Genomic DNA, 21,523 nt, shown 5'->3' with positions numbered 1-21,523 from the left:
GAGTCGAAATCAAGAGTTAGACGCTTAACCAACTAAGCCACCCCAGCACCCCTTCGTGAATTTATAAAGAACTCTCTGAAAATTGAAAAGTAAAGCTAATAAAATTAACAGAAGCAAATACTAAGCAGAAAAGTCACAAAAATGCAATTTAGTTGAAACAGTTAAACTACAACTCACTTAAACATTACCTTTCCTGCATGTCCCCTCAACCCTTAAAAATGACATATGGTATCATCACTTAAAAAAAATCAGCATCTTGTTGTGGAAAAGTCTCTACAGTGAAGGATGTGTAGATGCGGCTGGGAGCGGTCTGAATTCTCCTCAGTTTCTGATGGGGTAGGTGCACGTGCTCAAATCCCCTGTCCCTGAGCTTTAAACTCTTAACAGAGACACATGCTTGCTCTCGGTTCCTGTGAGCTGCAGATGTGCAGCTCGCTGACTCGGGGATCGTCTCCTATACAGGGAAGAAGGCTGAGGAGGGTTTAGGATCACAGAATGGAAGGAAGAGCCCGTTTGTTAATTTTTAAAACCCGCTAATGTGTGTGTGCACACACCAACTTACACTCTGTGAATGCGTGTGTACAAAGGTTTATTGACACAGTGCAAAAAAATGTCTCCAGTTCTGCATGTACAGTTGATGTTTTTCCTTAAAAAAGATACCTGATTGAAATACTAATAACCATTAAAAGCAAGTAAATTCACACAATTAATTGTAAGTTCACTTGAAACAAAATTTCACTTTGGATTAAATTTACCTTGTGAGTTATAACGAAGTTTTTACTTAATTGCAAAATGACTCCATTCCCACAGCATTGTGTTTTTCAAAAATCTTGACCTCATATCCAAGAAAATAATCACCTTCTGGGTAACATTTATGTAAACATCGAAGCCTATAGTATAGACGTGTATTACCAATTTCTGTAGTTATTCATACAAAAAGTTAATAAACCCGAACAATGAAGTATAAAGGTTGGCAGAGCCCCCCTGGGGGGCAGCAGTGTCACTGCTGAGCGTCCCCTCTCCCCTCCAGCAGTGCGAGCATCGCGGTGCAATCTCTGAATACGCCAACTAGTCTACTTGTCAACACATGAAAATTATAAACACAGTGCTACTACAGATCTGCCTACAACAAGCACCAGTTTCATATCAAATCTGGCATAATATTTGTGCTGTAAGATGTGTACGAAGGTAAAGAAATCAGCAAACTCAGGTAAAACGAACATCCAGACAAAGGCGCTTCCATTATTAGAGAACGTAAGGTTTCAAACGGGCTGCATGAAGCAGAGTGGCCCCTGAGAGCCACACATCAGTTTTGATTTGTACAAATTAAAACTTTTATCCCTACAGAAGGTCGCAATGACTACACTGATGGACAGTATCCAGGCTGGTTAGTTTTTCTAAAGTTGATTTTTCACCAAGGGTAAAAATGCCACACAACTTGACCAAGATGACTAGGACTTCAGAAATCACTGAATGATCAGGATGGAGTAGAAAATGACAGTTCCATATTTGCATGGAACTGCTTAGCATTTGAAAATGGTTCTGACACCTTAAGATGGACTCACCCTCCAGAAAACTCTACTTTAGAAAGGATACCTGAGCTACAGGAATTGAGAATCAGGGCTCCGTAGTCCTCATGGATGAAGAGGTCGAGTCTCCTAATTATTATCAGTTATGTGTACTTTACAAAAGGTATCAAACTTGGAGGGAGGAAGAGAGTTTGCTTGAAACAAAACAACAAAACACGAAAGATCAGCCAGTCTGTTATATAAAAGATAGAAGGTCCTGCTCCTTTGCTCCTATTCCTTTCTGATCTGTGTGGGTGTGAACCGCATGAGTCCCTCCAAGTCTGGGCAGGAATCACGGATTTCTCTCAAGAACAGGGAGCTGACTTAGCAAGTAAACAACCCACTCACTTCTTCACAAACACAATCAGGGCCGGAGTAGGAAGCACTGATCTGTGGCCACGCTGCACCCTCGTGAGGACCACGGAGCTCCCGCGAACCACGGCTGTCATCGGGAAGCCACCACGGCACTTACAGACCTCTGGCAAAGATGGACAGACCTCTTGTGTGTAAATTGGTTGGAAAGAAAGAGTTAAGTGTTAGTTTTGGTGAGACAACGTTCAAACACATAGGCATAAAGGAAGAGTGTTATTTCTTACGTGACTCCTGAAACTCTTTACAATCGTTATTTTAAAAACCAGAACCTTAAAAAGGAGAATGCCACTGGTTGAGTGAAGAGCTCTTTCTGTTTTAATGTTACACATGCAAAAGCTAACTTAACTCCAAGGAATAAGCTCATTGTAAGTAGACTGGTTTTTAAGATAAGACTTTGGGAATTTCAGTGGAAGGTGGAAAATTAAAAGGAAAGGCATCTATAGGAATAAAGCTCAGAATCCAAACCTAAAAGCCAGCTATTCCCAGTGTACCGATGGGCGGTATTTTTTAACACTGGTAAATACTGAAGTGACTTGGCGTCGTGAGGAAGCGGAACGTCTCCTCTTAATCTCGGGGGGAAGCACCAAGTTGTGCACAGGCCGCACGAAAGTACGCAACTTATGGAAACCATTCCGAACAGTATACGGCCTGCAGGTGGGACGTCCTACGTCCTCCCACAGGAAAATGATCCACGTAACAACAGAACGAAATAAACGAGGCTAACGTTCCGGCTACTTCTAGCCATACTTCTAACTACCATCCATTTTGGGTGACACCCGAAGTCAAGTTTCGCTGTGCACACACCTCTCTAGAGGCCATCCAATCTGCTCAGAGGACGGCCAACCAGAAAGAGAAGCTGACTGACAGCTTTAATACACCAGGAACACAGGAATGAAAGACGGTATATACAACGTCTGTTTCAGAAAAATGATGCCTGTTAAAAAGTCCAGAAGGGAAAACCTTCACATTCACTGATAGCTTCATGGCCACGTAGGAGTCAGGGGTTAAAGAGACACACCAAGAGGTCTGCTTGTCCGGCAGGTGTCATCTCCGTGGCCACTCAACTGCCGTTTGCTGCTGGAGCTTGACCACAGGACTCTGCGGCGTCACCAAGGGAATCTTTGCTTTCGCGGGTGACACAGCCCTCCAAGAGAGAACGAGCAGGCAAGAGGACATGATGTCGTCTGGAAAGTCTTACAATCAGTAAAATGCTGGCCAAGCACCCTACATCTCATTCCCCAATTTATTCAATTCATGCCTAAGAATCGTCTGTATTACAGGTCGTTCCTTATTATTAAAAGGTAAACGACAATTGTTTACCTACTTTTGCTTATTTTGAAGCTCATGCGTATACTTGTACAAAAGCACACAAATAGTATTTTAGTTTTTAAAGTTTATTTGAGAGAGAGGGAGAGCAGGGGAGGGGCAGAGAGAAAGAGGGAGAGAGAGAGAGAGAGAAAATCTCAAGCAGGCTTCTACACTGTCAGCGCAGAGCCCAACACGGGGCTCGAACCCACAAATTGTCTTATGAAGACACGTGGAGGGCCCGGCTCAGCTCCTGCGGTTGGCACTACTGTATCTAACCTTCCTTACTTTGCGGGCACTCATTCCTTTCTTTAAAAACGGGCGGGGGGGGGGGGAGGTTCCAGCACTTGTTTACTTCAGAAGCCCTAATACCACAGTGTTTTGTTTTTTTTTTTTAATTTTTTTTTTCAACGTTTATTTATTTTTGGGACAGAGAGAGACAGAGCATGAACGGGGGAGGGGCAGAGAGAGAGGGAGACACAGAATCGGAAACAAGCTCCAGGCTCCGAGCCATCAGCCCAGAGCCCGACGCGGGGCTCGAACTCACGGACCGTGAGATCGTGACCTGGCTGAAGTCGGACGCTTAACCGACTGTGCCACCCAGGCGCCCCAATACCACAGTGTTTTGAGTGCTTAGCTTTCTCCTCTTATCATAGTTTTTAAATTAAGTTTTTCTGACGTTTATTTATTTTGAGAGAGAGAGAAAGAGAGAAAATGAATGAGTGGGGGAAGGGCAGAGAGAGAGAGAGACAGAGAAAATCCCAAGTAGGATCCACGCTATTAGTGCAGAGCCCTTTAAAAAAAAATTTTTTTTTTATCTTACCATAATTTTTAACTTCACACATTATCACCTCCTGCATCTCAACACTTGTGGGAATACAGAGCTCATTACTGGTACAACTGTCACAATCGTTCCACGGAGCCACCATCAGGACCACGAGCAAATCAAAAGTCCACTGTCTAGGCCGCTCACATACGATCTCACTGAGAAGATCTCGCAACAACAAAAGAGCACCTGGGGCTCACGGAAATTCCTGCCAGGTGTGAATACTACCTCTGGTGTGAATCTTCCACCTTGAGTTTTAACTCTGTTCAAACACACCTGCATATATGAAATCCAAGTCCCTTGGTCCTCTCCTCCCTTGCCAATCATGTATCAAAGCAGGTGTCCCAGAACATTCCAACTGGTAAAAACACTTGCAGTCAAAGAGACCTGTATTCAAAATCAGAGGGACTGTCCAGCCATATATAAAGTGTCCAACATCTGTATACATGACTGTGTTGTTTGTTGGTAAAGCAGGGATAGTAAAGCTACTGCAAAAGTAGCTGTGAGGGTTGTAATTTTTGGTGGGATCGTGCAATAAGTATTAAGTGCCTCGAGCACTACCTGGCACAGAAAAACATCCAGGAATGACAGCTGTTGTCACTGTGCTTACCTGGATGTCTATTTCTCGAGGGACAGTCTGACTCTGAATCCAAGAGTGCACCTTGGCCAGCAACTCCCTCTGCGCACGTGAAAACCGGGGTTGCCGCGGCCGCAGGCCCACCAGCCTCTCCAGGTCCCCTTTCAGCACGGTCTCTTTCACCCTGTGGACAGACAAGCGACCTCAGTCCTGAATAAGGCACAGGGTTCTCGTGTGATCCATGAACAGCTCTGTTTGGGTCTGTGATATACTTTCTATCTCTTGCTAATACACAACGTGCCCATTAAACAAAGAACTGAATCAGCCCTTTGTCCAGCTGGTGAAGCGAGAGCTCTTTCTCTTGGAGAAAGCATCTGTACCAGCACCTGAATGGGGCAGACGCAAGACACAGCTTTCCCTCAGCTCCTCTCTTCTCTCAGAATGCGAAAAATTCAGCGTCTAAAGAGAAAAGTTCTTGTATGTGTGTGCCATCTGGGGAAGCGGTGCTGTCTTTGTTTTCTGGTCTCATGATGCACTCGTTGGTGTGGTCTGCATCTGAGTGTGCACGGCATTGCCACTACAGCCACTGTTCCGGGATCATTCGTCATTTAACTTCAAATGAATGAACGTGAAAATACATTTCTGTAGGAACATCTATAAAAACAGAAGTTAAAAATCACTTGGTATTAAGCGATACACTTAAAAAACCATAAAAGTTTCTTGAAAAAACCCCATTTAAAAGGGGGGGTCCTTGAGGGCACCTGGGGGGCTCAGTCAGTTAAGCGTCTGACTGTTGGCTCTGGTTCAGGTCCTAATCTCACAGATCGTGAGACTGAGTTCCTGTAAGTGCAGAGCCTGCTTGGGATTCTCTGTGCCCCTCTGTCTGCCCCTCCCCTGCTCATGCTCTGTCTCTCTCTCTCTCTAAATAAACTTTAAATAAAAGTGGGTCTTTTAAAGTGCTTTCTTACCTCTCAGGTACCTGATATGTCATTAGAATGCACTCAGGTGTCTGTTTTATCATTCTCCACACGGACTCTTCAGCAAAATTGGGAAATGTTTCTTTCTTCTGTACATCCTGAGACTGCTGTCCCTCTGAGGTGATTTGAGAAGAATAATCACCACTAGTGGAGTATATACTGTGGTCACTGCTTCCTATCAAAGACCAACAACAATTACAGATTAGGAGACACTGTCAGGGGCAGATTTGCCAAACTCATTCTTCCCACTGTGGCAACCAGAGGACAGTCTTCGCCATCACCCAGCAGTGGTCCCAGGTGACCCCCTTGGTTCCTCGCCTTCCCTAGATGTCCCTCTCACTCCTCCTGAGCTGTCCACGCTCAAGGCCACACCTCACTCCTTCTCATCACCTGGAGATGCTCCAGGTCAGCTCCAAAATCACTAACATCTCAGCTTTGCTTGCTGGTCTGCTGGTTCAAGTGCGCCAACTACAAAGTGCCCCGGCCCTTCAGCCCACAGTCCATCATTCAGTCACACTCTTTACAACACCTGAGATTTCTTTTTCCCTCTCATTTTTCACAACTATCAAAATGTCAATTCTCATAAAGCCAACAGTCGGTTCTGTTCTTATGTAAACCCAAGTAACCAAAGATAGGGATAAAGTCATTTATCATTGGGTACACCGATCCATTATCACCAAAAGGATCATACAAAGCTGGGTAATCCTGCTACAGTCTCTGGCCAGCCCATCCTGGCAACGACTGTTCTCCACGTCTCTGTTCCCTGACTCTCACCTATTGAAAATGTCATTACTGACACTAAACACAAGCTTACTCATATCTGCACTCTCTCCTCACCTCCTCCTGTTACAACAGAGAGGTATCCACCCATCCCAAGGCCCATTCCTTTATGGCTGCTATGGAGCCTTGCCAATCATTCCTTTCCTAACTCGCATCGACTCTTCTAGATCCTTCTCGTCAACTTTGAAACAAAAACCCAAAAGATCCCCGCCAAAAAACAAAAACAAAGCAAACAAAAGTACCTCTCTAATTTTTTAAAGAGGAAGTACATGGGCGAAGATGGTGGAGAAGTGGGAGGACCGGGATTTTCCTCATCCCTCAAACACAACTGTATTGAGGTCAGAGCACTTGGAACACCCAGGAAATCGAGCTGCAGAGTGGCAGAAGGATCTCCACAGTTGGAGGGGGACAGTTTGGCAGGACTGAGGTGTGTGTATGTGAACTGGGGGAGGCAAAACGGCATTGTGCAGAGACAAAAGGGAGAGAAAGGGAAGCTGTAAAAGTCGGCCTCAAGTCACCACAAGAGGAAAAAGTCTCTGGATCACGGAATGGGGAACGAGAAATACGGAGAGTGCCAATTTCTGTTTTGCAAACAGCCTTAGGCGCTGAAACTCGGAGGTTTGGAAGTATGTGACTTTCTCTGGAGCAAAGCTGGAGCAAAGCTGGGAGCCATGGACCATGCTCCCAGGAGGTAGGAAGCCGGCCGGAGTGCAGAGTGCGGTGTAGCGATCTCAGGGGCGCACTGGGAGAGAACAGTCCCCTTCCTGGAATACTTGGGAGAGAAGGGATTATTGCCTCCCCAAGGACAAAAGACCCCGAAGGTACCAGCCAAAAGCCTTTTATCAACAGGGCGGAGTGGCGCTATTCCAGAACAGGGTCTGGGCAGTGCAGGATCCTTGAAGACATTAGAGAGCCTAGAAGGCACGGGAGACTGTGGAGCAGGACAAGCCTGCCGCCCACGCTACTCTGTGAGGGCCGCTTGAATAGCATGGTTTGAGACACCTGGTCCGGGGAGCAGAGACTGGGGTGTTGCCATTTTTCTCCCCATCATCAACAGGGTGGGGGTTCAGGAAGCAGCACAGTGGCCCCCAGTGGAAGTGGGACCTGCTTACACCAAACCCCACCCCTCCATGACTGGTAACTGCTTATCTACAGGAGTGGGACTGACACTGAGCAAACCAGATGGCCCTTCCCCCAAACCAGCACAGCCGCTGGTCCCAGGCACCAACAGGCAACTGTTTTTTTTCTTTTCTTTTTTTTTCTTTCTACCCTCTTCTTTTTTTCTTTTGGATTTGGGCTCATAGTTTCTGATTTGTATATATATGTGTATGTATGTATGTGTGTGTGTGTGTGTGTGTGTATATGTATATATATATATTTGATTAGGCATTTTCATTCTATTCTTTTTATACCTTTTCTGTTTCTTCTTCTTTATCTTCCTTTCTCTTTCTCTGGATTTAGTCTTATAGTTTTTGATTCTCTGGTCTTCTCTTCTTTCATTTTTCTCTTCTTATGGGACCAGGCTTCCCCATCCCCCTTTCCTTTTTTTTCCCCCAGGGTCACTTCAGTAAACAAATCAAAGCACACCTGGTTGAAGGTCCAAACACTCCACCACTACGAGCAAGGAGGAACTCTGCAGAGGGCTGACCAGTGGGACACAGCGGCCAAAACACAAGAACAGCATGCACACAGCAGACACCAGAAATACTTCCTGAAGTGCCAGGCCCTGGACAGCACATGACCCCTTTTTACTACAGTAGTTCTTGCAGATGCAGGACCTATAACAAGCTTTTAAAACACGCAAAAGACAGAAACTTAGGCAAAATGACAAAACAGAGGAATTATCCCCCAAAAAAAGTTCAGGAAGAAATCACAGCCAGATAATTGCTCACAACAGGTACAAACAGTATGTCTGAAGAAGAATTTAGAATAACAGTCATAAGACTAATAGCTGGGCTTGAGAAAAGCACATAAGACACCAGAGAATCTCTTGCTGCAGAGATCAAAGACCTAAGAACTAGTCACAATGAATTAAAAAATGCTATAACTCAGATACAAAATAAACCAGATACAGTGACAGCAAGGATGGAAGGAGCAGAGAATAGCTGAAATAGAAGATAAAATTATGATTATGTAAAATGATGAAGTGGAAAAAAAAGAGGGAAAGGAAATTACTAGACCACGAGGGGAGAACGAGAGACCTAAGTGATTCAATGAAGCAAAATAATATCCGTACCATAGGAGTTCTAGGAGAAGAAGACAGAAAGGGGCAGAGGACTTACTTGAACAAATTATAGCTTGAGAACTTCCCTAATTTGGGGAAGGAAACAGGCATCCAAGTCCAAGAGGCACAGAGATCTCCCTTCTAAATCAACAAAAACAGGTCAACACCATCACGTATTATAACAAAACCGGCAAAATACAAAGATAGAGTTCTGAAAGCAGCTAGGGACAAAAGGTCCTTAACCTAAAAGGGTAGACACATAAGGTTAGTAGCAGACCTGAAACTTGGCAGGCCAGAAGGGAGTGGCAGGAAATATTCAATGTAATGAATAGGAAAAATACGCAGCCAAGAATACTTTATCCAGTAAAGCTGTCATTCAGAATAGAAGGAGAGATAAAGACTTTCCCAGACAAACAGAAACTAAAGGAGTTTGTAACCACTAAACCAGCCCTGCAAGAGATCCTAAGTGGGACTCTGTGAGTGGAAAGTAGCAAAAACTACAAAGGACCAGAGACATCACAACAAACATGAAATCTACAGATAACACAATGACACATTTTAAATTCGTATCTTTCAATAATCACTCTGAATATAAATGGGCTAAATGGCCCAATCAAAAGACATAGGGTATCAGAATGGATAAAAAAACAAGATCCATCTATATGCTGCCTACAAGAGACTCATTTTAGACCAGATGCTACCTGCAGACTGTAAGTGAGGGGATGGAGAACCATCTATCATGCTAATGGACATCAAAAGAAAGCTGGAGTAGCCACACTTATATATAAGACAAATTAGATTTTAAAACAAATACTGAAACAAGAGATGAAGAAGGACATTATATCATAATTAAGGGGTCTATCCATCAAGAAGAGCCAACACTTATAAATACTGATGCCCCCAACATGAAAGCACCCAAATATATAAATCAATTCATCACAAACATAAGCAAGCTTATTGATAATTATACCATAACTATAGTAGTCTTTAATAAAATACTCCACTTACAGCATGGACAGATCATCCAAGGAGAAAATCAATAAGGAAACAACAGTTCGGAATGACACTCTGGACCAGATGGACTTAACAGATATATTCAGAACATTTCATCCTAAAGCAGCAGAATACACATTCTTCTCAGGTGCACATGGAACACTCTCCAAAACAGATCACATTTTGGGTCACAAAACAGTACTCAACAGGTACAAAAAGACTGGATATACCATGCATATTTTCAGATCACAACACTCTGAAACTTGAAACTAACTCCAAGAAAAAATGTGGAAAGCCCCCAAATACATGGAGGTTAAAGAACATCCTATGAAAGAATGAATGGGTTAAACAGGAAATTAAAGAAAAAATTTAAAAACATATGGAAGCAAATGAAAATGAAAGCACGACAGTCCAAACCCTTTGGGATGCAGCAAAGGCAGTCCTAAGAGGAAAAAACATTGCAATTCAGGCTTATCTCAAGAAGCGAGAAAGTTCCCAAATACACAACCATACCTTACACATAAAGGAGCTGGAAAAGCAGCAGCAAATAAAGCCCAAAGCCAGCAGAAGGGAAATAATAGAGATGAGAACAGAAATAAACAATATAGAATTAAAAAAAAAACAACAACCCAGAACAGATCAATGAAACTAAGAGCTGGTTTTTTGAAAGAATAAACAAATTAATAACCCCCTAGCCAGACTTCCCAAAAAGAGGACCCAAATAGATAAAATAAAAAACCAAACAGGAGAGATCATAACTCACACCACAAAAATACAAACAATTAGAAGAGAATATACTATGAGAAATAATATTCCAACAAACTGGACAATCTGGAAGAAATGGACAAATTCCTAGACACTCACAGACTACTAAAACTCAAATGGAAGAAACAGAAAATTTGAACAGACTCACAACCAGCAAAAAAATTGAATGGGTTATCAAAAATCTCCCAAAAAAATAAGAGTCCTGGGCCAATGGCTTCCCAGGGGAATTCTACCAGACATTTAAAGCAACGTTAATACCTATTCTTCTCAAACAGTTCCAAAAAATAGAAATGGAAGGAAAGCTTCCAAATTCATTCTATGAAGCCAGCATTACCTTGATTCAAAACCAGACAAAGAACCCACTAAGAAGGAGAATTACTGGCCAATATCCCTAATGAACACAGATGCCAAAATTCTCAACAAAACACAAGCAAATTGAATTCAACAGTACCTTAAAAGAATTACCCATCACGATCAAGTGGGATTCGTTCCTTGGCTGCAGGGCTGGTTCAATATTCACAGATCAATCAACATTATATACCACATTAGTAGAAGGAAGGATAAGAACCATATGATCCTGTCAATAGATGCAGAAAAAGCATTTGACAAAATACAGCATCTTTTGATAAAAACCCTCAAGAAAGTTGGGACAGATGGAACACGCCTTAACATCATAAAAGCCATATATGAAAGGCCCACAGCTAATATCATCCTCAATGGGGAAAAACTGAGAGCTCTCCCACTATGATCAGAATGCCACAGGACGTCCATTCTCACCACTGTTATTCAACATAGTGTTTGAAGTCCTAGCCTCAGCAATCAGACAACAAAATGAAATAAAAGGCATCCAAATTGGCAAAGAAGTCAAACTTTCACTCTTTGCAGATTACATGATACTCTACATGGAAAACCGGAAAGACTCCACCAAAAAAACTGCTAAAGCAGATACATGAATTCAGCAAAGTTGTAGGATATAAAATCAATGTACAGAAGCCAGTTGCATTTCTATACACCAATGATGAAGCAACAGAAAAAGATATCAAGGAATCGATCCCACTTAAAATGGCACCAAAACCCACAAAATACCTAGGAATAAACCCAACCAAAGAGGTAAAAGATCTCTACACTGAAAACTATAGAAAGCTTATGGAAGAAATTGAAGAAGACACAAAGAAATGGAAAAATATTCCATGTTCATGGATTAGAAAAACAAATATTTTTACAATGTTGATACTACCCAAATCAATCTACACATCCAATGCAATCCCTATCTAAATAACACCAGCATTCTTCACAGAGCTAGAACAAACAATCCTAAAATTTGTATGGAACCACAAAAGACCCCCAATAGCCAAAGTAATGTTGACGAAGAAAACCAAAGCTGGAGGCATCACAATCCCAGACTTCAACCTGTATTACAAGCTGTAATCATCAAGACAGTATGGTACTGGCACAAAAACAGACGCACAGATCAATGGAAAGAATAGAAAACCCAAAAATGGACCCACAAATATATGGCCAACTAATCTTTGACAAAGCAGGAAAGAGTATCCAATGGAAAAAATACAGTCTCTTTAGCAAATGGTGCTGGGAGAACTGGACAGCAACATCCAGAATGAACCTGGACCACTTTCTAATACCATTCACAAAAATAAATTCAAAATGGATAAAAGATCTAAATGTGAGACGGGAAACCATCAAAATCTTACAGAGGAAAACACAAAGCAACCTCTTTGACCTCGGCTACAACAACTTATTAGTAGACATGTCTCCAGGGCAAAGGAAGTGAAAGCAAAAAATGAACTATTAGGACTTCATCAAAATAAAAGCTTCTGCTCAGCAAAACAAACAACAAAACTAAAAGGCAACCGACAGAATGGCAGAAGATATTTGCAAATGACGTATCGGATAAAGGGCTAGTATCCAAAATCAATAAGGAACTTACCAAACTAACATCCAAAAAGCAAATAACGCAGTGAAGAAATGGGCAGAAGACATGAATAGACACTTTCCATAGAAGACAACCAGGTGGCAAACAGATACATGAAAAGATGCTCAATGTCACTCATCATCAGGGAAATACAAATCAAGACCACAATGAAATACTACCTCACACCGGTCAGAATGGCTAAAATTAACAACTCAGGAAACAATAGATATTGGTGAGGATGTGGAGAAAAGGGAACACTTTTGTACTGTCGGTGGGAATGCAAACTGGTGCAGCCACCCTGGAAAACAGTATGGAGGTTCCTCAAAAAATTAAAAATAGAACTACCTTACGACCCAGCAATTGCACTACTAGGAGTTTATCCGAAGGATACAGGAGTGCTGATTTGAAGGGGCATATGTACCCTGATGTTTATAGTAGCAGTATCAACAATAGCCAAATTAGGAAAAGAGCCCAAATGTCCACTGACTGACGAACGGATAAAGAAGATGTGGTATATATACAATGGAACACTACTCGGTGATGAAAAAGAATGAAATCTTGCCATTTGCAACAACGTGGATGAAACTAGAGCGTATTATGCTAAGCAAAATAAGTCATACAGAGAAAGACAGATATCATATGATTTCACTCATATACAGAATTTGAGAAACTCAACTGATGAACACAGGGGAAGGGAAGGGAAAATAAGATAAAAACAGGGAGGTAAACCATAAGAGACTCTTAAATACAGAGAACAAACTGAGGGTTGCTGGAGGAGAGGTGGTGGGGGGATGGGCTAAATGGGTGCTGGGCATTAAGGAGGGCACTTGTTGGGATGAACACTGGGTGTCATATGTAAGAGATGAATCACTGGGTTCTGCTCCTGAAGCCAAGATTACACTATATGTTAACTAACTTGAATATTAAAAAAATAAATAAATAAAAGTTAAACAATGCATGTTAGTCATATTACTTCTCACTGTCTTGTCTGTAGTCAAAATTATGATCTATAATTCCATTTTGTCACCCAAACTCCATATATTTTTCTAAGTGTTATCAGCACATATTAATAAATAATTTTGATGAGGGAAAAAAAGTACTTAGGAATAAACTTAACCGAAGGGATAAAAGACCTATATTCCGAAAACTGTAGGATACTGATGAAAAAAACTGAAGACACAAACAAATGGAAAGATATTTAGTGCTCATGAATGGGAAGAATTAATCATTAAAATGTCCATACTACCCAAAGCAATCTAAAGATTCAATGTAATACCTAGCAAAATACCAAAAGTATTTTTCACAGGAGTGGAACAAATAATCCTAAAATTTGTATGAACTACAAAAGACTCTGAATACCCAAAGCAAATTGGAAAATGAAGAACAAAGCTGGAGGTATCATAATCCCAGATTTTAATATATACTACAAGGCTACAGTAATCCAAATGGTATGATACTGGTACAAAAACCAACACATAGATTGATGGAGCAGAATAGAGTCCAGAAAGAAATCCATGCTCGTATAGTCAATTAATCTATGATGAAGAATGTAAAAGGAGGAAAAGACAGGATCCTCAATAAATGGGATTAGAAAAATTGGACAGCAACATGCAAAAGGATGAAAAACTGGACCACTTTCTGATGCCACACACTAAAATAAACTCAAAATGGATTAAAGAACTAAATTTGAGATGTGAATTCATAAAACTTCTAGAAGAAAAGGTAGTCATCTTTTTTGACATTGGCCTTAACAACATATTTAAGGATATGTCCACTCAAGCAAGAGAAACAAAAGCAAAAACAAACTACTGGGACTACACCAAAATAAAAAGTTTGTGTACAATAATGGAAGCCATCAAAAAAAGAAAAGGCAGGGGTGCCTAGATGACTCAATCGGTTAAGTGTTCAACTTGATTTCGGCGCAGGTCATGATCCTGCAGTTTGTGAGATGGAGCCCTATGTCAGGCTTTACACTGACAGCACGGAGCCCGCTTGGGATTCTCTCTCTTTCAAAAATAAACATTAAAAAAAAATAAAAGACAAATTACTGAACGTGAGAAAATATTTGCAAAGGATGTATCTGATAAAGGACTAGTACACAAAATACATACAGAACTCATACAACTCAACACCAAAAAACCAATCTGATGAAAAAAATGGGCAGAGCACCTGAACAGACATTTTTCCACGGAAGACACAGAGATGACCAACAGACACATGAGAAGATGCTCAACATCACTCATCATCAGGGAAATTAAAATCAAAACCACAAGGAGATACCACCTAACACCTGTCAGAATGGCTAAAATCAATGACACAAGAAACAACAGGTATTGGCGAGGATGTGGAGAAAAGGGAATCCTTGTGCACTGTTGGTGGAAACGTAAACTAGTGCAACCACTGTGAAAAAAAATATGCACCTCCCTAAAAAAAATTAAAAATAAAATTCCATGCGATCCAATAATTCTACTACTGGATATTTATACAAAGAAAATGAAAAGATGTATGCATCCCTATGGTTACAGCACAATTATTTACAATAGCCAAAACATGGAAGTAACCTGTGTCCATAAATAGATGGATGGATGGATAAAGAAAATGTGGTATGTATATATATATGCATACAAAAATATACACACACGTATATATATATTTACATATATATGTATATATGTGCGTGTATACACACACACACACACACACACACACACACAATGGAATATTACTCAGCCATAAAAAGGAATGGAGTCTCGCCATTTGTGATAGCATGGCTGGAATTAAAATGCTAAGTGAAACAGTGAAAGACAAACACCGTATGACTTCACACATTTGTGGAATTTAAGAAACAAAACAAATGAACAAAGGGGAGAAAAAAGAAAGAAAGACAAACCAAGAAACAGACCCTTAACTCTAGAGAACTAATGGTTACCAGAGGGGAGGAGGATAGGAGGATAGGGGAAATAGGGGGTGGGGATTAAAGAGTACACTTATGATGAGTACTAAATGATGTACAGAATTGCTGAATCACCGTATTGTACAGGAAACAAATATAAAACTGTTAACTACACTAGAATTAAGATAAAAAACCTAAAAAAAAAGATGTGATACACACACACACACCCCGGAATACTACTCAGTCTTAAAAAAGAATGAGACCTTGTCATTTGCAACAACATGGATGAACCTAGAGGGTATTTTGTTAAGTGAAATACGTCAGACAGAAAAAGACAAATACCATATGATGTTGCTTACAAGGAGAATCTAAAAAACAAAAGAACAAATGAACCAGAAACAGACTCATAAATATGAACAACATGCTGATGGTTGGTTGCCAGAGGGGAGGGGATGGGTTTAGGCGAAATGGGTGAAGGGCTTAAGAGGTACAAACTTCCAGGTATAGACAAATAAGTTAATGGAGATGAAAAGCACCACACAGGGAATACAATCAATAATACCGTCATAATATACGGTGAGAGATGGTAACTACACTTCATGGTGAGCAGCACATAATGTATAGAATTGCTGAATCACTATGTTGTACACTGGAAACTAATATAACGTTGTATATCAATAATACTTTAATAATAAAAATAAATAAATAAATAAAGCTAATCATTCATTTACCGCATGACCTAGCAATTTCATTCCTATGTATCTACCAAAGAGAAATGAAAACATATGTGTACAAAGACTCACACTCAATGTTCATAGCAGCATTATTCACAATGCAACTGAACAACCATCAACTGGTGAACGGATGTCCGCACAATTTAATTGTACTTGGTAATAGGAAGTAACACCAGTAAGGATCAATCTCAGCAGCACTGGCTTACCTGAAAGAATCCCAACACAAAAGACTGTATACCGGATGATTCAATTCACATAAAATTATAAAAAATCAGAACTACAGTGACAGAGAACAGACCAGCGGTTGCCAGGAGCTGGAATATCAGGGCAGAGACTGACTATAAAGGGTCACAGAAGAACTTTTCCAGGCGATGGAAATGCTCTGTACGGTCACTGTGGTGCCGGTTACACAAATGCATACATTTGTCAGAACCGGTGAATTCTACTGTATGTAAACGCACCCCAATAAACCTTATAAACAAAGACAAATTACTCCCGCACCAGGGCCCAAACCAGACGGCCCATTACACAGTGATCTCCTGGCAACAGAGTGTGGGGAATTCATCATTTTGCTCCACTACCTGATGCTGCACAACCTGTTCTGGAAGGAGACTCCTCGTGAAGTAATGCCGTGTAACTGTGCTTATTCCCGCTGTTGCCTACGACACGCTGCAGAAGGGAAGGCCGCAAGAAGAGATTTTCAACATCTCAGGCATCATATTACAAAATAACTGGCAGATCTTGAAGTTCGCACGTTAAACAGAATGAAGCACATACATAACTGGCAAGCAAACAGTTCAGCCTGTCCCCGACACTGGTCGAAGTCCCTTTGCACAGAACATTACATATAAGGCTGGGTTTGCACCTGCTGCACGGGAGGCGCCATACGGTCGTACACTTTAATTCTGCTGTTTTGTCATCCCGGATGTCCCGACCGTTTTGTCAGTTCTTAGCACTATTCCCAAAACGAGTATTACAGCGAATGAAACAAAGTTGCAGCTACCCTGAGTTTATATGGCATGGGAAGAAGGACTACGTAAATATTACTTCACTTAATCCTCAGAATAAGCTATCAAGGTTCCGTCTCTTCATTTTTCAAGTCAGGAACAAAGGCAAAGGAAGGCTGACTGACTTGGCTCAGCGAACCGGCTGATCAAGTGACAGAGCGTCTGACTCCGCGTCTTATTCCACAGCCCGGCTCTGCTCACTAGGATACACTGCCTTGCATGAGATTCTAGCAAGTGCACTAATATCAGGCTTTCAAAATTGAGCATACTTTCTCTATCTGGATCATCATATTTTGAGCATTTGTCCAACAATGGTATCATATCTTGAAGGGAAGACCAAAGAGAATTGTAAATATTGACACTTGTCTTGATTCCTACACCTAAGTATAGGAACATCAGATTCCAAAGTTTAGCCAGATAAATATATCTGAGAATGGCTTTTTAGGTAAAGAGACAAAAAGTTAAGGGAAAATGACCCACACAATTTTTGGTTTTGAAAATGATGTGTGTAGGGGCGCCTGGGTGGCGCAGTCGGTTAAGCGTCCGACTTCAGCCAGGTCACGATCTCGCGATCCGTGAGTTTGAGCCCCGCGTCAGGCTCTGGGCTGATGGCTCAGAGCCTGGAGCCCGTTTCTGATTCTGTGTCTCCCTCTCTCTCTGCCCCTCCCCCGTTCATGCTCTGTCTCTCTCTGTCCCAAAAATAAATAAACATTGAAAAAAAAAAAAAAAGAAAATGCTATGCAAATGTTTTAAAAAAAAAAAAAAAAGAAAAGAAAACGATGTGTGTAAGTATCCAACTAGAAACTGCCTACTCTAGTGATAAGTCAACGACAAACAGCGGCCCCTCCCTTCTCCATACACACCTCACCTCGGTCCCTCAACCACGCCTGCAAGGGCACACTCACTCAGTTCAGGTCTTGTCAGTATGGTTTACTCCCCACTTACCAGAACACAACCCCAGTTGTAAAGAAGAAAATACATTTTGTAGGCGATGACTGTGTCAAATTAAATGACTGGATATCACATTTTAAAGGCGGGGGGGGGGGGGTGGCGCCTGGGTGGCGCAGTCGGTTGAGCGTCCGACTTCAGCCAGGTCACGATCTCGCGGTCCGTGAGTTCGAGCCCCGCGTCGGGCTCTGGGCTGATGGCTCGGAGCCTGGAGCCTGTTTCCGATTCTGTGTCTCCCTCTCTCTCTGCCCCTCCCCCGTTCATGCTCTGTCTCTCTCTGTCCCAAAAATAAATAAACGTTCAAAAAAATAAATAAATAAATAAATAAAAAAAATAAAGGCGGGGGAGGGGCGCCTGGGTGGCTCAGTCGGTTGAGCATCTGACGTCCGCTCACATCATGATCTCGCGGTTCGTGGGTTAAAGCCCCGCATCGGGTTCTGTCTGACAGCTTGGAGCCTGGAGACTGCTTTGGATTCTGTGTACCCACCTCTCTGACCCTCCCTCACTCATGCTCTCACTCTGTCTCTCAAAAATAAACAGATGTTAAAAAAAAAAAAAAAAATTAAAGGCGGGGAGCCCGGTTCACATAGAAAATGTGAAAGACAGCACTTTGGGAAATACTACCAAGTATCTAAGGAACCAGGACTCAGCAGGCTCTTTAGTTCTTGCTTGTTACATGGAGTCAGGGGGATACAGTGCAAATCATAGCGCACAGTCTCAGCCACAGCTATGATGCTGATTACCTGCTCGGCCTTCAGTGTCGGGCCCCGGTGTGAGTGCCTTAATTTTAATAAGAGGACGCACATTTATGTTCTCACTCACATGCTAGAAGTTAGTGTCGCTTACATCCTCGGCTTCTGGGCAAATACCCCTTCTCATCTGATCTGAAGATTCGCGGGATCTGAGCGTGTCTTCCTGCAGTAAGCTGAGCCACAGTGGTGAGCTGCTCCTCGAGGTAGTGAGTGCGTGCTCTTCACGCGGCGTCTCCCATTTCCCCTCAGCTCGCCTTCGGCTGAGGACCGACCACGGGGGTTCCAGGCTGGCAGCCACTGCTGATGCTGAGGGTGGAATTTCGGAAGAGTCTGGTGCTCCCAAGAACGGATATGGAGGGAAGGATGGTGACAAAAGGGGACAGACAGGGGGTTCATGCAGGAAAATGGTCATCAAAGTATCTAAGTAGAGAGGAGGGGGCGCAGGAAAAGACTGCAAGCAGTTGGGCAAACGTGACTCAGACAGACATTCGAACGGAGCCACTGCTGCCACGTGGCCTCCTCCCCCACGGGGCAGGGCCGGGTCGGGGGAAGGAGCCGGGAAAGACAGGCCGGAGGCCCACAGAGAGGAGGCGAGGGAAGGGCCCCAGGGCTGTGTGTCCTGGACGTCCCCTTGCAACTGGGGACAGAAGGCGTCCTTAGTGCCACTGCTGCCTGGCAGCTGTGGCAGCTTCTTCCCCTTGTGCTTCCCCTTCTTGCCGCCGGCCGCGCTGCTCTGCTTGGAAGCGGAGCCTCCTGAAAGGATGAAGGGGGGGGCATATTATGGAAACTAGAACCAAAAAAGAGAAGAACACCATTCATTCACAGGTAATTGTAAGCAGATGAAGAAGACACGACACCTGCCAACAGGAACCGCGTCCACTACCACGGCTACTAAAAAGAGAAGCAAGAGTCCAGATAAAAGCTGCTGCTAGAAAATAAACTTACTTCAGAATCTCTCAATCACTTTCTTATCAAACCAGCTTCTCAGATCCAACATCTAAGAAATCGTTATCCCAGACAACAAACTGTCAGCAGGTATTTAGTTCAGCATCTCTCCCATCTGTTTCTTAAAAACAACCCTCCAATTCTTCACTTCCTCTCTCCCAGTACTTACACATATTTATGGAATTGATAAACGAGGCACGGTTTTTAAAACGTAACTACCTTGAACGTACAAATGTTTAGCTTTGCTTCTGCTTTCTTGCGGAAGACAGGCTCTGTAGGGCGATGACAGGATCTTTTCTCGGAATTTATCAACATAATTCTGTTCCTCCTTCTGTGCGTGGGCTGACAGCATGGCTTTTGTGAGCCCTACATGCTGAAATTCTTCTGAGGTCTGCGGACCTGGGTGTGAGCACGGGGTCCAGGGCTCACACGCTGGGACAGCATCCTCTGCCAGAGTCGCTTCTGCTGAGGTGGAAGGGGACAGATTTAACTTTAATTGCTATCAATCATTTGCATTTATTTTATTTTCACTAATCTAATTGCTTTTCAATAAATTTTTACAACCATTACTACAATAGCTGGAATATAAGAAACTTCATCAACCTAGCAGATAAGTTGTTTTATTTTTTTCTACCTTTCTTTAAACTCTTTGTACACTCGCATATACGTTTTGCAGAGTTGTAACACTCGATGTGCATATACACATTTATTAATATCTTCTTATTGTATTTTATCTTCTTAAATTCTTCAAATATGTTTTATCTTTGAATTAATTTTAAAAATCTGTAGTATATTCATGTGGTTCAAAAATCAAGAAGCATTAAACAGGCAGTTAGTAAATTCTCCCCATTCCTGTCTACTATGTATCTAGTTCTCATTTATTTCCCCCACAGAAACGCCATTTCTTTTATTTCCTTCTATAATAGTCCCGATTCTTTACACACCTATAAATAAGCATGAATACAGATTCATATTCCCCACCCCGATTTTTACTCAAAAGGCATATAATATGTATGCTGTCTACGTTTTTTTCACTTAACAACATCCCCTCCCCACTTTTTTTTTTTTTTTTTTTTTTGAGAGAGAGAGAATGTGTACACACAGGGGAAAGGCAGAGGCAGAGGGAGAGAAAGAATCCCAAGCAGGCTCCGTGCCTAGCACAGAGCCTGATGCACGGCTTGAAATCATGACCATGAGATCATGGCCTGAGCTGAAATCAAGAGTCGGACACTTAACTGACTGAGCCACCCAGGTGCCCCAGGAGCATCCCTTTTACCAGCACGAAGACAGCCATTGTACATTGTCTACATATCACAGTCTTCCATTTTATGTGTATACCACAACTTATTATAGTAAACACATGTAGACAGATTTGGAGTTGTCTTTTTAGATTTAAAATTGATAGTACTGGGGCACCTGGCTGGCTCAGGCAGAGGAGCATGTGACTCTTGATCTTAGAGTTATGAGTTTGAGCCCCACGAGCACTGGAAGAGGTAACCACATGGGTAAATAGTTGAAGAGATAACCAGTACCTACACGTGAGCAACAGCAGCGTGGGGTGGGATTTATAACATATGTGGAAGTAAGACATATGCCAACAGACAAAGGCCAGAAGGGGGAAGCAGAAGTACACTATTCTTGGATTTTTATGCTATACCTGAAGTGATACAGTATTTCCAGAAGGTAGACAGTGAACAATTGAACATGTATACCCTAAGTCCCTAAGCAGCCATGAAAGTAAAGCTCACTCTGAACATAAACATACCTGGGTTAAAAGCAAAAAGGCAGAAAAGATAGAACATGCTAATACTGATTTAAAAAAATGCTAGAGTGAATATATTAATATGAGACAGTGTATTTTAGAGTCAAGACTATACAAGGGATAAAGAAGGTCATTTCACAATGATAAAAGGGCCAATTCAGAAGA

The 21,523-nt window shown here is 42.1% G+C and overlaps 1 protein-coding gene across 4 annotated transcripts in view; it reads right to left on the bottom strand.

The window, feature by feature from the left end:
• Window positions 1–26: 26 nt before the first annotated feature.
• PER3 (period circadian regulator 3) overlaps window positions 27–21,523 on the bottom strand; it is a 62,142-nt gene continuing 40,645 nt past the window's right edge. Inside the window, exons 6-11 of one of the 4 annotated variants that reach the window (XM_045475529.1) lie at window positions 19,816–20,061; window positions 18,746–19,404; window positions 16,526–16,613; window positions 5,617–5,800; window positions 4,682–4,832; window positions 27–454 (exon numbers count right to left, since the gene is read on the bottom strand). In XM_045475529.1, the coding sequence (XP_045331485.1) occupies window positions 239–454; window positions 4,682–4,832; window positions 5,617–5,800; window positions 16,526–16,613; window positions 18,746–19,404; window positions 19,816–20,061 (1,544 nt within the window). In that variant the 3' untranslated portion in view covers window positions 27–238. The remainder of the gene's footprint in view (window positions 455–4,681; window positions 4,833–5,616; window positions 5,801–16,525; window positions 16,614–18,745; window positions 19,405–19,815; window positions 20,062–21,523) is intronic. The other 3 variants (XM_045475530.1, XM_045475531.1, XM_045475532.1) reach the window with 3 other exon arrangements.

Source organism: Leopardus geoffroyi, chromosome C1, assembly GCF_018350155.1.
Source record: "Leopardus geoffroyi isolate Oge1 chromosome C1, O.geoffroyi_Oge1_pat1.0, whole genome shotgun sequence".
Lineage (NCBI taxonomy): Eukaryota > Metazoa > Chordata > Mammalia > Carnivora > Felidae > Leopardus > Leopardus geoffroyi.
Note: the sequence above shows the minus strand (reverse complement) of the source record. Positions and strands in the feature narration are given on the sequence as shown.